The sequence below is a fragment of the Eptatretus burgeri genome, chromosome 4 (assembly GCF_056783735.1).
Source record: "Eptatretus burgeri isolate ZD-2024b chromosome 4, Ebu_testis_v1, whole genome shotgun sequence".
Taxonomy (NCBI): Eukaryota; Metazoa; Chordata; class Myxini; order Myxiniformes; family Myxinidae; genus Eptatretus; species Eptatretus burgeri.
The window spans coordinates 8777072-8790667 of NC_140964.1; the positions used below are offsets into that span (position 1 = coordinate 8777072).

Here is a 13596-nt window from a genome sequence, read left to right on the forward strand (position 1 = left end):
CATATTATACATACAAATGTATTGTTTCCAATTTCAGCAATTGAGGATCATCTCTATGACAACGTGGGATACTGTTCCGCTGCATACGGGTTTGTAACAAGTCCATGGCGGAGAGCCACTCTTCAGGTTCGAGTGTGGACACAAGGATTCCTAACAAAGTTTTGATCCCTGATCTTGGCGAGTCATTTGCCAGCAATTTGGAGATCCATGATCACATGGAGGAAAGCGACCCAGGGTAGAAGTCTTTGTACCTTCCTTCTCTCTTCTCTTCCTCCTCATCTTTTTAAACCTTCTGATTTACTGATGACATCCCTTACTTTTTTCCCCATTGTCTATCTTGTATTCAGTTGTGATAATTTGTGATCTGCTGATGAGGATTTAATTATTTGAATCTTTTTTGGTGGCGTTTCATCATACTGGCCGATAAAAAAATATTTTCCTCTCCCTACATGACCCTTCTTACTTCAGGTGACTCTTTCCCCCATCCCCCCAATTCCCACCCTTCTCCTACCCGATCCCTTAATCTTTCTGTCACCCCCATCCCAACCCTCTTTCCAACTAATGACTAATTCCAACTAATTTTATAAACCCGTCTCTGAGTTGGAAGCAAAGTTTTCTTTCTTTATTTTCCAGTGCTTGGCCTTTTCTTTGTCATATTCATCCTTTGGTGTGACATTTTTTGACAAGCAACATTGCTTATGGAAAAAGGTACTTTGGGGTCATTCCGTGCCAACTCACCTGAATTTCAAAAACCTCCCCAGGTCACCTCCTCAGATTTTGCTGGAAAAAATTCTTAAATGTAGATCTATATGGCTCTACCCACCATGCAAAAGATTAGCTTTCAATTCCTCATAGTTTAAAAAATATCTATCTCTAGAGACCTTTGAAATTTGGCCCTCAAAATGGCAAATGTGAAAAACGCATTTTTTTTCAACTTCAGGGGCTTATAATTTTATAATGGACTCCTCTAGAAAGTTAATATTGCAAATATTTACTAATTGGCATCCAAATTTTTCAATTATGGCATCAGATAGCCTCTGGGATGCATATTTCTCACTCTATAGGAAGCTAAAAATGGCTTTTGGGCCAAAACGAGCTAAAATAAGGTGAAACTATAGGAGCCCTCCTGAAAATATGGAACAACTGAGAATTCTTTCCTCATAACACAGTGATTATAGGGTCATTATTTATCCATAGATACATTTTTGTTGGGATAATACAGTTAGGTGATGAATTATAAAAGTTTTACCATAAGCCCTTGCCTCCGAGGGCTCTAAAATGGACCAATTTTGTTCCCTGGTGGACGACACCTCAGCACCACTCCGACACACTCTCCCGCAATCTGACCCAGGGATGTTACCCCGTGGTTTCCCTCCTATCATCAAAGATTGGGGGTCCCGAAGGCTTTGCCCCAATCCCGTCATCCGGTGAGCTGCCCTGCAAGGGAAGCTGCACAGGAGGTACTCCCACGGAGTGGGTTTTCAGATTTTTTTGCATTTTTGCGTTTTGCTGAATGAAGGGTTTTACGGTGGCCGGAGTGCAAATCCTGCCACCAACCTCCTAATAAGAAGTAACCCAACTGCAGGAGGACGTCTGCAGACACAGTTGGGCACTAGATATGGATGGCCGTTGGCTCACAAGGAGCTCCTCCGCCCTTTGACAGGTTTTGTTTTTAATCCTGCTGGGTGTCCATATCCAAAGCTGAGGTGTCGTCCACCAGACGGCGGTCTCCTTGGGTTAACCTGAGGCGGTCCCTTCGGGTGGGTGCCTGGAATGTCCTATCCCTAAGAGAGGATGATCACCTGTCTCTGTTATCATCTGAGCTCAAGCGTTTGGACATCGGGATTGCAGCTCTCTCTGAGGTTCCGGAGACCGGATTGCGGCGAGATAATGGTGGGTGGTTACACCTACTATTGGTCTGGTCGCTGTGATGGTTACCATACCCAAGGAGTTGCTGTAGCTGTGTCCAATAAGCTGACCCCAATGATAATTGAGGTAACACCGGTCAACGAGCGTATTATGAGATTAAGGATTCGTCACTCCTTAGGTGTCATTTCCCTGGTCTCTGTTTATGCTCCGACTGAGGCGAGTGATCTCACCGTGAAGGATGCATTCTACGCCACACTCGAGTCTGTGGTTGATCAGTGCCCCAGACGAGATACACTTCTAGTCTTGGGGGATTTCAATGCATCGACTGGAACTGATAGGGATGGTTATGAGGTGTGTGTTGGTCCCCATGGGTCAGGAACTATGAACCAGAATTGCAAGAAGTCATGGACTTAGGGTGGCTGGTTCATGGTTTCAGCGCCCACAAGCTCATCGCTGGACTTTGTATTCCAACGCTGGCGGTGTGGCAAAGGAGATTGACCATGTCCTCATTGACGGTCGTTGGAGGATGATCCAGAACTGCAGGGTCGACCGGAGTGCTCAGTTCCTCAATACTGACCACAAGCTTGTTGTAGCAACTCTAAAGCTGCACCTTAAATCCTGGAGAATGGTACCATCCCAGCCTAGGCTGGATGTTGTCAAGCTCAGGGATGAAAGAGTAGCTGAGGAGTTTGCGAACAGGCTGAGTGGACACTTGGGGGGTCTGGGTGCTTTGGGGGGTCCTGAAGAGTTGTGGAGCGCCTTCAAGACCACCGTCCTTGATGTTGCCGGTGGATGTCTTGGAGCTCACCGCAGGGCAAAGAAGAATTTTGTCTCTCAAGGGACAGTGGATACCATTGACCAGAGTCGCAGGGCCAGACTGAATGGCAGAGCTGACCTGTTCAGGGAGCTGAGGCATAAAACTGTACGTGCACTGAGGGTGGACAAGGAGGCCTATGTGCGAGGAATCTGTGAGGGGGTAGAGCATCACCTGTGGACAGGTGATTCTCGTCCCGCTTACAGGGGAATTCGCGCATTACGTTCATCCAAGCCCATCCCTCGGAGCACTGCAGTTCGAGCAGAGAGTGGTAGGCTCTTGACAGATGAGTCTGAAGTGAAGGCCCACTGGGCCGGTTACTTTGAGCGCTCTGCCTGGAACACAGGCATCATCCCAACTGACTGGAAGAGGGGCCTTGTTGTCCCTCTCTGGAAAGGGAAGGGTGATCGCCAAGACTGCAACAACTACCGAGGGGTGACGCTGCTCTCAGTGCCGGGCAAGGTCTTTGCTCGGATAATTCTTGATAGGGTTCATCACCATCTGCTTGAGCACCAGCGTCCAGAGCAGTCAGGCTTTACACCAAAGAGGTCAACGATTGACCGTATCCTTGCCCTTCGTGTCCTCACCGAACGCAGACGAGAGTTTCGGCAGGAGCTGCTTGCAGCCTATGTTGATCTCTGTAAAGCGTTCGATTCAGTGAATCGGGATGTCCTCTGGAGGATTCTTGGTCTTCGTGGGGTGCCACCAAAACTGATCGATCTGATGCCTGAACTCTACTCTGGTACTGAGAGTGCTGTGAAGTGTGGTGGTACCATCTCTGACTTATTTCCAGTTGTTACTGGAGTTCGTCAGGGATGTGTACTTGCCCCCACACTTTTCAGCACTTGTATGGACTGGATTTTAGGGAGGATGTCGGAGAGATCAAGTTGCGGTGCATCGTTTGGGAATGTCAAGATCTCGGACCTTGATTTTGCAGATGATGCAGTCATCTTAGCGAAGACTTTAGACATCCTTTTGGGGGCCCTCGGGGTGCTGAATGAGTAGTCGGAGCCGCTGGGATTACGGGTTTCTTGGGTCAAAACTAAGATCCAGACTTTCGGTGACATCTTGGATGCTGCTGTCCTGTCTGTGTCTGTTCGTGGTGAGGATGTTGAGGTCGTGGAGAGATTCACTTACCTTGGCAGTGATATTCATGTCTCTGCTGGCTGCGAGTCAGAGGTCAATAGACGTCTGGGTCGGGCCTGGGGAGTCATGGATTCACTGGATCATGGGGTGTGGCGCTGCCGGTACCTGTGCGGGAGGACGAAAGTCCGAGTCTTCAGGTCCTTGGTACTTCCAGTCTTGCTCTATGGGTGCGAGACTTGGACTCTGACCAAGGATCTGAGACGGAGACTTAATTCCTTTGGTACCAGGTGGCTTCGGAGAATCCTTGGCTATCGCTGGTCAGATTTTGTGTCCAACGAGCTGTTGCTGAGAGAGACTCGGATGAGATTTGTTACCTGCATAGTCCGTGAGCGTCAGTTTCGGCTGTATGGACATGTGGCTCGTTTTCCTGACGCTGATCCTGCTCACCAGATTCTCTCAGCGAGGGAGTCTCATGAGTGGAGGAGGCCAGTGGGCCGACCACGTGCCTCATGGTTGCAGCAGGTTGACCATCATCTCAAGGAGATGGGGATGGGCCTGGCATCTGCCTGGGGGATGGCCAGACGGAGGCCTCTGGAGTACCGGCGGAAAGTGGACGCAGCGACGCGCTGTTCTGGCACATGCTCCCATACCTGACCTGACCTTTGTCCCCTGGTTTGACCATGTGGCTAGGGGTTTAGGATCTTAATTTTTTTTTCTCAAGATTGCCTCATATAAGATGTGTCTACTGACTGAATAATTTTATCTAACGCCCATGGCTTCATATTAAAATAAATTTTTTTTTACATGCACATTTTTTATAATTATTCACTTTTTTTCATATTCATGACTCATGAGCTTATAAATCTGAAACTGAACACTATCAAAGTGATACTGCAGATATTTATAAACTGGCATATGAAATTTAAGGATCTGTTATCAGAATGCTTGATAAATGCATATGTTTCTATCTGTAGGAAGTTGAAAATGCCACTTTGACCAAAAATGGTGAATATGCAGGGGGCATTAACTGAGGTTATGTAACAACTTAGATTATTCTTCTCATAAATTAATAATTATAAGTACATTTTTTATTCAAAAATAAATTATTGTAATGATAATCCAAACATATGCTTGGGTTTTAATTTTAAAAAAACATGTCCTACAGTTCTCTATTTGAAGTCATTAGTTATGATATACACCACTAGATGGAGTAATGGTCTGTCACAACACTAGGAGCAGCACAGTCAACCTGTCTGTTTGTTTGTCTGTTTGGAGAACAAAGGAGAGGAGGAAACAAAAGAAATGAATGCAGAAAAACCTGGGCCCAGTGGCACAAGTTTGACAAGTAGATGCACTGTTGGAACCAAATTGAACCAGGAGTGTCACAAGACCTATTATACAAGGAAGGTTGGGCTAAAACAAGTTGCTGCTTTGGAAAAGAAGTCACAAGAATTGATTTCATGGAGATGAGGAATTACTTTCAGTTCAGAAGACAGTATTTGCCTACATCATGATCAAATTCTTCTTTGATCTTTTGCATGGTGGGTAGAGCCATATAGATCTACATTTAAGAATTTTTTCCAGCAAAATCTGAGGAGGTGACCTGGGGACCCTTCGGTGAGTTGGCACGGAATGACCCTTTGGTCCATCTTGCTTGTGCCATCACAACTACAGGATTCCCACAGACATTAACTCATGATAAACATAGCAATGACAAACTGGAACTCATCTTTTCACAGAGGATGGGCAATTTGGCAAATAAATGATGTGGGTTCAAGGGGCGCTCTAAAGAGGCTGGCATTCTGAGATGAAGAGTGACAGCTTTTTGGCATTTTGTTATTTTTAACCTGCAACATGTTGCAGGTTGACAAGAGATTCACCTTGCTGTTGCTGTTATTGTTGTTGTGGTTCTTGTTGGGAGTTGATTTTTGAAATGTCCACCCATTGGTCGGACAGCTGCCAGACCACACCCACACCTGTCGCTTGACTCCACCCACCATGGCACCAAGATAAAATGATATGGCCACCATCTTGGTTTTCTGGTGAACCGAACACAATAGGCCTGTTGGCCTCTGCTGACTATACACTGTCCGGGTTTGTTTTTTTTGCGTTGCAGGTTGTGTTGCAGTGTGGTTATTTCTCACTTGTTTTTTCTTTACAGGAGCGAGGCTCATGGAAGAGCAAGGACAACGTACTGAACCTTGTTGTTCATCTTTACACGAACAGCACTTATTCCATGCACATGGTCACTGACGAATGTGTCACTCACTCTCCTGCCTTGCATAATCTCTCATTGAGGAAGCAACTGGAATCGTGACTTCAGAGAGCATACATATCCTTCCATGGACCCACGACCCATTCACCTGTCGTTTTGAGGTCTGAATTCTTCTTTCCTTCCTGATTTTGTTTTTTATAAACAGATGGGAGGCTGTACAGTGCCTCATTGTACCAGATCATTATGCCAGTGAGCTGTCCCAGAGTGATGAACAACTGAGACCAGAAAGACAGCGCCTTGAGGAATCGATTCAAGATGGCAAGGGTTATGAGAACAAGGAACAAGTGCTTGATTGTCCCTTGGTAAGGACCTATGATAATTGGCAGCCGAGCTGCAGAAATATGATCTAATATAATTGGTTTATGTTCACTCAGGAGTGTGTACCTGTGAGTGTTCAAAGCTTCAGGCTGGACTGCAATAATAATAACATAATAATCATGTGAGTAGGGTGAAAATGTGTGTTCTGGGACACCCCCAATTGATATCCCCTCATTTTCACACCTCTATCCACAAAACGCAGAACCAAATAGTCAAAAAGGACTTTATTCAAATAGTTACATCGTCAAATAGTCATAATACAACTTAATCATAAACAAATTACGTTCCCTCAATGTCTTGATTATAAACTTTTGGACCTCTTAATGGGTCTAAAAATATATTTAAACATGTATTGCACTATATGTTGCACTATATAAAACTCTTTCTAACCACTGACTGACTCGCTCACTCATATAAATGTTTAGTATTTTCTCGGTGGGCTCGAAAGTTGAAATTTGGCATACTGATGTAACTCGATGCTAAGATTCCAGGAGAAATCACAAAACTGCCTAAATATCCATAAACCAAAGTCAGCCAGCGGAGCTTTGCTCCTGTTTCACGGAGGGTTTGATGTGCCTGGATGGGTTTGAGGACAGTGGAGTAGTGGCTGAAACCTGAAGCCTATCCAGGTTCCTCCTGATGACTCCATCTTTGCTCTTTACTTCTTCAGGTCTCTTCTTGGTCTTCCGTTTCATGGAACCACTATCTCTGTAGCAGCTTATTACAAAATCATTACTAATCTAGATTCACTCATCGTATTGTACCACAAAGAGAGTATGCTAACATCACATGTTGATAACTCTAATTGGTTCTGATGTTAATGATGTACAACATGGGAGCAGCTATAAGACTATGACAATCAATGTTTGTTTTCCACTTCGGTTTATAAGTTCCAATTCCTCCACTTAGAATCATAAAGTCCTCTCTTGGCATTGCCTCGAAACCCATTAGAATGTAAACAATGGTTCTTTTCAAATTTTTATATCACATAGCTTAATAATAATAATACCATTCCTTTCGTGCCATAAAGGTGCATTGGGATACTGAAGCAGTTTCATTGGCAAGGAGTACAGTCCTGGACGGGTCGCCACTCTGATGCAGGTTACCCCAAATCGTTATTAACCCAGTACACTGGTACTCATTTCACCAACCTTGGAAGGATGACAGGGTGAGTCAACCCCACCTGGTGTTAATTCAATGGTAGAAAAAACAGGGGCTTGGACTCAGGACTCTAAGGTCAAAAGCCAGCCACCACAACTGCAAAGCTAACACCAGGCATTTACATAGCTTACAGCTGTGAAATAAAGAGCTCATTCTTATCGCTAATGCTATATTCACTTAACTTATTGAGCTGCTTGCAGAATGCAACCACAATTCACTTCATCAAAAAAAGCTCTTTCACAAACCACTTCATAAATATAGAAAGCTTCTATTTTTATGTCTGCATATAGGATGCACCCCAGTATCTGCTTGCACTCTGCAAACATGCCCAACCAGTCTATCCATAATAATAATAAATGTGTGTGTGTGTGTATGTGTGTGTGTGTGTGTGTGTGTGTGTGTGTGTGTGTGTGTGTGTGTGTGTGTGTGTGTGTGTGTGTGTGTGTGTGTGTGTGTGTGTGTCTCCTGCATAACTCCAAAACCATGAAACCTAACATCCCCATACTTTGCATGCATCCTGAGGGAACTTCAAGGGAGTGCAAGAATGAAAACTGGTTGTTTGGGTTAATTTACACACTGCTTTTGAATATAATTAATGGCTTACCTTCATGAAAGGTTTATCCTTGGTCAGCGCAACTTCACCTCACATTCGACTTTGCTGTCATTTTGATTTAACCAACTAAAAATGCCTTGCCTTGGAAACATGATCTATTCTCATGAACTAATTAAAGTATATAATTGAAATGTGATTTCGGATTTGAGGATCGGATCTCGTGGACTAAATAAGGGTTTGAAATCTGGAGTGAAATCTGAAAATGTTAATAAATCGCTGATTCTTATAACTAAGCATATTTATTTAAGGAAGGCTGTTAGTATTTAAAGAAGGCTTCGATCTTCTCCATATTTACATAAGAACATGTGATATTGCCAAAGCATTAACCTTAACTTTTTCTACTGTTCCGACAATTATATTGAGTGAAGAAAAGATTAACGAAAACGCCCAAAGTATAACTTTATTAAGTGCAACGAAAAAAAACTTAAAGCAGGTGAAAGCTCCCACAGCACGAGCAGTGGGTGTGGCGACCAGGGCTCAGTTCTCCATGGGGAAATCCCCGGAATTTCGAAAGCAAAATAAATTAGAGGATTAGAATGAGTAAAGTGAACGAGGAGTCCAAGTGAGAATTGAAAACTGCTTTCAGTGGCTACAAAGTAAGGCAACTCCACTCCACAGCAGGATGGTTGAGAGGTATTCACACTCACTTTAAGCTGTCTTTCCTATGTTTGAATCTCAACCCAGCGATAAACTGTCATCCTGGTGTTTCTCAGGCAGGGTTAGGTAATAAAAAAGCATTACAATAATATTGTTGCGAATTCGCGCCCGCCGGCGTGCGAGCGGCCACGTAACTCGAATCGCGGCACGTCGCCCACCGGACGGACAATTCCGTCGTGACCCTCTCGGACTAACGCCGGGAACTAGTCACGGGTGGGCCTTTCGGCCTCACCATGATCGTGCCAATCGGCCCCCCGCGTGGGATAGGGTTGTTCGCCAAATTCGACCGACCTAAGTACCCACACGGAGGGTAGACCGGGCGATCGCACCTCGCCGCAGGTCGACTTCGGACACGGGCCACTTTAAGCGACCCGTTCCGTACTATCGGGATAACCGAGCGGTGTTATCGTCAACCTCGACGGTTCCGATTAATTATCGGGCGTATTTAGCCCACCACCAACCCTTTACGTGAAGTAAGATGGAGATTCAATTAAAGAAAAGACGAAGCGAAACGGGAAAAACAGTTCAACATGAGGCACATTTGTTCCGCGGCACACGGATAGCACACATATACAATTACAACAATTATGCACCAAAAGCAAATGTAACAAAAGAAACACAACAATGCAGATCTACTACCGACTACGCGAGCACACGGCAACACTTACACAGTTTTACTTTACAGACTGCGCCGACAACACATATACTCAAAAGCAAAAGAAAGGGGCCACCCTCAAATACAAGGGGACAGACGGGGCTGTGGGCCGAGACCGGGTAGAGCCTACCCGTCTTGTGATGAGCCGCAAATATGGCGGCGGTGCCCCGACTCCGCGCTCCTCCGCGGGTTTCGTTGGCACTGCTTGGAATGGGGTGGGAACGGGGCCCCCTTTCCGCACTATCTCAGCGCGGGGGGGAAAAACAGGGGGGAATTGTTGATGCTCTGGGGAAAGAGGATAGCTGGCTTGCTTGGGTCCCGCGACGAGCGACTCCACTGCGACCTCGACCGCGCTCCCGGCTTCCCCTCTCTGCAGCTCCCCGACAGACTCTGAACCCCGACAGACTCCAACTCTCCTCCAGACCCGTCTTGACTGCTGCTGCCACACTCCGCCGCCGCCACACCTCTCCAACTCGCCCGAGCCCAAAACTGCGACTGCCTCCAACTGCTTCCGACCCAAAACTCTCTGCCGCTGCCACACTTCGCCGCCGCCACACCTATCCAACTCGCCCGAGCCCAAAACTGCGACTGCCTCCAACTGCTTCCGACCCAAAACTAACTGAATTCGCCCCGCGCTCGGCGCTTTATAGTATGGCAGGAGAACCCATATGCAAATTTCCGGATCAGGATGAGCTCGGGGGCGGAGCCACGCGCGCCCATTGGACCGAGGAAAAGTGGGCGTGAACCTCCCCTGATCCTCGAATTTGCATATATCGATTCTACTCCGACGCGCCTGGAGACGGGGCCAAATCGCCCCATGCTCGCTGATAGGACGGAACAGAAGTGGGCGTGTATCATTCCTGATCCGACTTCCCCTCGGAAAGGCCGCTCTTTGTACCCGCGGCTCAGCGTGCGCCCTGTACGAGGCCAGGACAGCCTGACGCTCGGCGTTCACAAGCGGCGCGGGAATGGCCGCAGAAGGAGAGGTGAAGGTGGTGGAGGGTCTAAAGTCGCGGTCCCTGGCCACGGTGACGCTTGGAATGGTGGTGATGCGATGATTGCGAGAGCGAGTTGTGAAGGTAAAGGTCATGGCTGTTGGCGTTGTTGTTGTGAAGCGAAGTTGCGGTTGGTGGTTGTTGTGTGATGGCGGTTGAGACGTGGTTGGTTCAAAATAAAGATAGAACAGAAAAACGGCGATCTTAAAGGGTCGCAGCCCGAATGAATCACATTTATTCCCTCTAAACAACGGGTTTGGGCTAACTACACATGTACTTACAGACATATCTCACCTACAGGACCTGAATGGTGGTTTGCGAATTTCCTCAACCACAACACTACCCCCTCCCCTTTTTACAGACTCGTCCCGAGTCGTCAAATTTTCGTGTGCCATCATGTGTAGTTCTTCCCTAGTACGTTTTACCTACGGATCCCTGAGTGCGACATTCATGGTATTCGTGTTCCCAAAATAAATAACCTGAGGGCTGAGTAACTAACTAAACAAACCCACTCACACGGACAACTTAAATAAAATTGCCGGCGCTAAGACATACATGCTGGGGGCGCACTCATATTTACAGTACATCTTAACCTTAACTTACAAATTTTACACTAAACCATGGCCCAGGATCAATGGACTCTGCAAAAAGAAAGCAGTTCGCAGGGAGCCAGGCTGCTCGCATGCAGTCTCTGGCTCAAGCAATGCAGGTGACAGGGAACGTGGCCGGCTGCTCACACGCATTCCAAGGCCTTCCCTTTTGAAAATGAACCCAGTGAACCACAACGGTGCATGGGCTGCACAAACACAGTCTCCGTGCCAGCTCAAGTGGCACACGCAATCAACACAACGGATGGATGGATGGATGGATGAATGGATGGACGCAAACACGGTGCACGGGCCGCCACTGCAGGCCCGTGTTGTAGCTGCCAACAGGGCAGTTCTCGCAGCTTGCAAACTGTTGCTTTCTGATCCTGGCGCACATGGCAATGAACAGGGGGGGGGCGAAGCAAAATTGAACGGGGGCTGGTGAACAGGGGCAGTGGGCATGGCATGGCAAAGGTGAGCAGGCAACCACAGCCTGCAGAACAAGGCCATTGCAGGCAAACACAGCGGCAGATGAACTGGCCGGCACAGGCCTTGCAGAAAACAGCTGCAGACAATCAGGCCGATACAGGCCTCGCAGCAAAACAGCTGCCGATGAAGTGGGCCGGCCTTTGCCTTGCAGTGGAGGGAGTGCAGTGGTGCTGGCCACTCGGAAGGCGGGCTCGGACCTACCCTACGGTCTCCCTCCCAACCTATCGCCTTTGCCTGTCACTGTCCATACCCACCCCCTTAATTTGTCAAACCCCAATTTAGCCCCAACTTATTTTTATTTTTTTTTGTTGTTTTTATTTTTACTTCCCCACTATAAATCGTCCCCTAACCCCCTTTATCGTCCTTGTTCGGCTAACCTATCCTGTCACCTGGCCTACTCCCAACCCCAACGTTCCCTTCCCGGAGGGGAATAAGGGAGAGCTGGCGTCCTGTGTCGAGGCCCAACGAAGCCTCAAGATGGCCTCCCCAGACTTCAGCGATCTAAACCCAAAGTGGGTCCAGCGGCCCACAACGAGAGCGAAGGGATGGATGGTGCGGAGGGGTACACTTCCTAATCTACCCTAACCATTTAACTTTAAACTACCCCGAGGCTTTCAACAAGCACCTCGCGCTTAAACTATTGGTTCTAACAACCCAGATTCCCGTCGCCTGTGTTGGTGTCCTCACAATTTCGGGCTTCGCCCCACAATTTTCTTTCCGTGCCCTCACACGGTCTCATGGCTGGGACGCGTGGCTCCCCTTGGCAGGCACGACCCTCTGCCGATTCCCCTACGATGGCACCCCCGGGCACTACACTGCCTCCGAGCCTACCAGCTCCCTAAACACCGGGGAGTGCCCCCCATGGCACCTCCCCTGAAACGCACACGTGGCAGGCTGGCTTCCCGGGCCCCTTTCCGAGGGTCACCCGTGCCCACAACACTGCCCACGCGGCTAACTGCGCCCCGGGCCCCCCGCACCAAGCGGACGCACCCGTGCCCACTATGCCATCCCGGCCCCCCATGGGCCCTTGGCCTACCACGGCCGGCTAGCCTGGTGCCCGGGGTACCCACTCAGCGATACTCACCTTTTGCAGCCACACTCCCAGCCCGTCAACAGGGCTCCTGCACCCCTCCAAATGGGTATCGAGCCCACATTCCCACCAACAACAAAACGACCTCCATTTTGTCAATTTAACTAACCCAGCTAACTCACTCTACACTGACCCCGGGGGTCCATTGGGCGGGAGTCACTCCTCCCCCCAATCACTCATCGCACCATGTATTCCACATTCGCTCCATACATACAGACCCGCTGGCCTCACTCACTCACCAAGCACATATTTCCACTCAACTCACCAACTCTTCAACACACACACCGCTGAATTCTGCCATCCTTCTAACTACCTCCCCTAACTAACTCGTGCTCCCACGTCGTCCCTTATACTAGTAGCACATTCCATTTAACACTACGTAGCTAAACTACGTCCCCTCTACACATTCACAAGTCTGTCACTGTCTCCAAATCTCTAAAATAACTTTCCCAACCTAAATCTGACTACAATCCCTCTAACTAATCCATTCCACGGGCCCCATGAGGACTTACCCCTGCCCTATGGAGCCGGTCTAGCTAAGCTAACCCTTCCCCCTTACTAGTGTCATCCTGTGCCCAGGTAAGGGGGTCTTCCACCCCTTGCCCGGGAATCCTGTTCACCCGAAAGTGAGGCTTGCTTTTTTTTTTTTCATCGCGCAGCACCAGCGCGGAAACTCACAACCTGCGCACCAGCGCGGCAATTCACAGCCGCGCACCTTTGGCGTGACGTCATGGCAGCCGTTCGCATCCCTCGTCCCACTTGGACGGTACCATCCGGCAGGGATTCACCCTCCTGCCGGATTCCAACCATGCACGCAGCCATGACGTCACCCGGCGCATAAAAAAACACAAGCCTCATGTCTCGAGGGGTTCCCTACGCGAACACATGTGCTCTGCCCGTTGGAGCCTAACACACCCGCCCGCATGGAGAACCCATCCGGTCCAAATCCATAATCCTGCCTAAACTTTGTCCGTCGCGGGATCGGCA

General features: G+C 48.2%; 1 protein-coding gene across 9 annotated transcripts in view; it reads left to right on the forward strand.

The window, feature by feature from the left end:
* Positions 1-13596, forward strand: part of CFAP251 (cilia and flagella associated protein 251) — a 115284-nt gene that overhangs the window by 21887 nt on the left and 79801 nt on the right. For 5 of the 9 annotated variants that reach the window (XM_085876822.1, XM_085876821.1, XM_085876820.1 and 2 more), the window contains exons 2-3: positions 38-235; positions 6190-6346. In XM_085876822.1, the coding sequence (XP_085732948.1) occupies positions 105-235; positions 6190-6346 (288 nt within the window). In that variant the 5' untranslated portion in view covers positions 38-104. Of the gene's footprint in view, positions 1-37; positions 236-5393; positions 6347-13596 lie in introns of those variants that run through there. The other 4 variants (XM_085876825.1, XM_085876826.1, XM_085876827.1 and 1 more) reach the window with 4 other exon arrangements.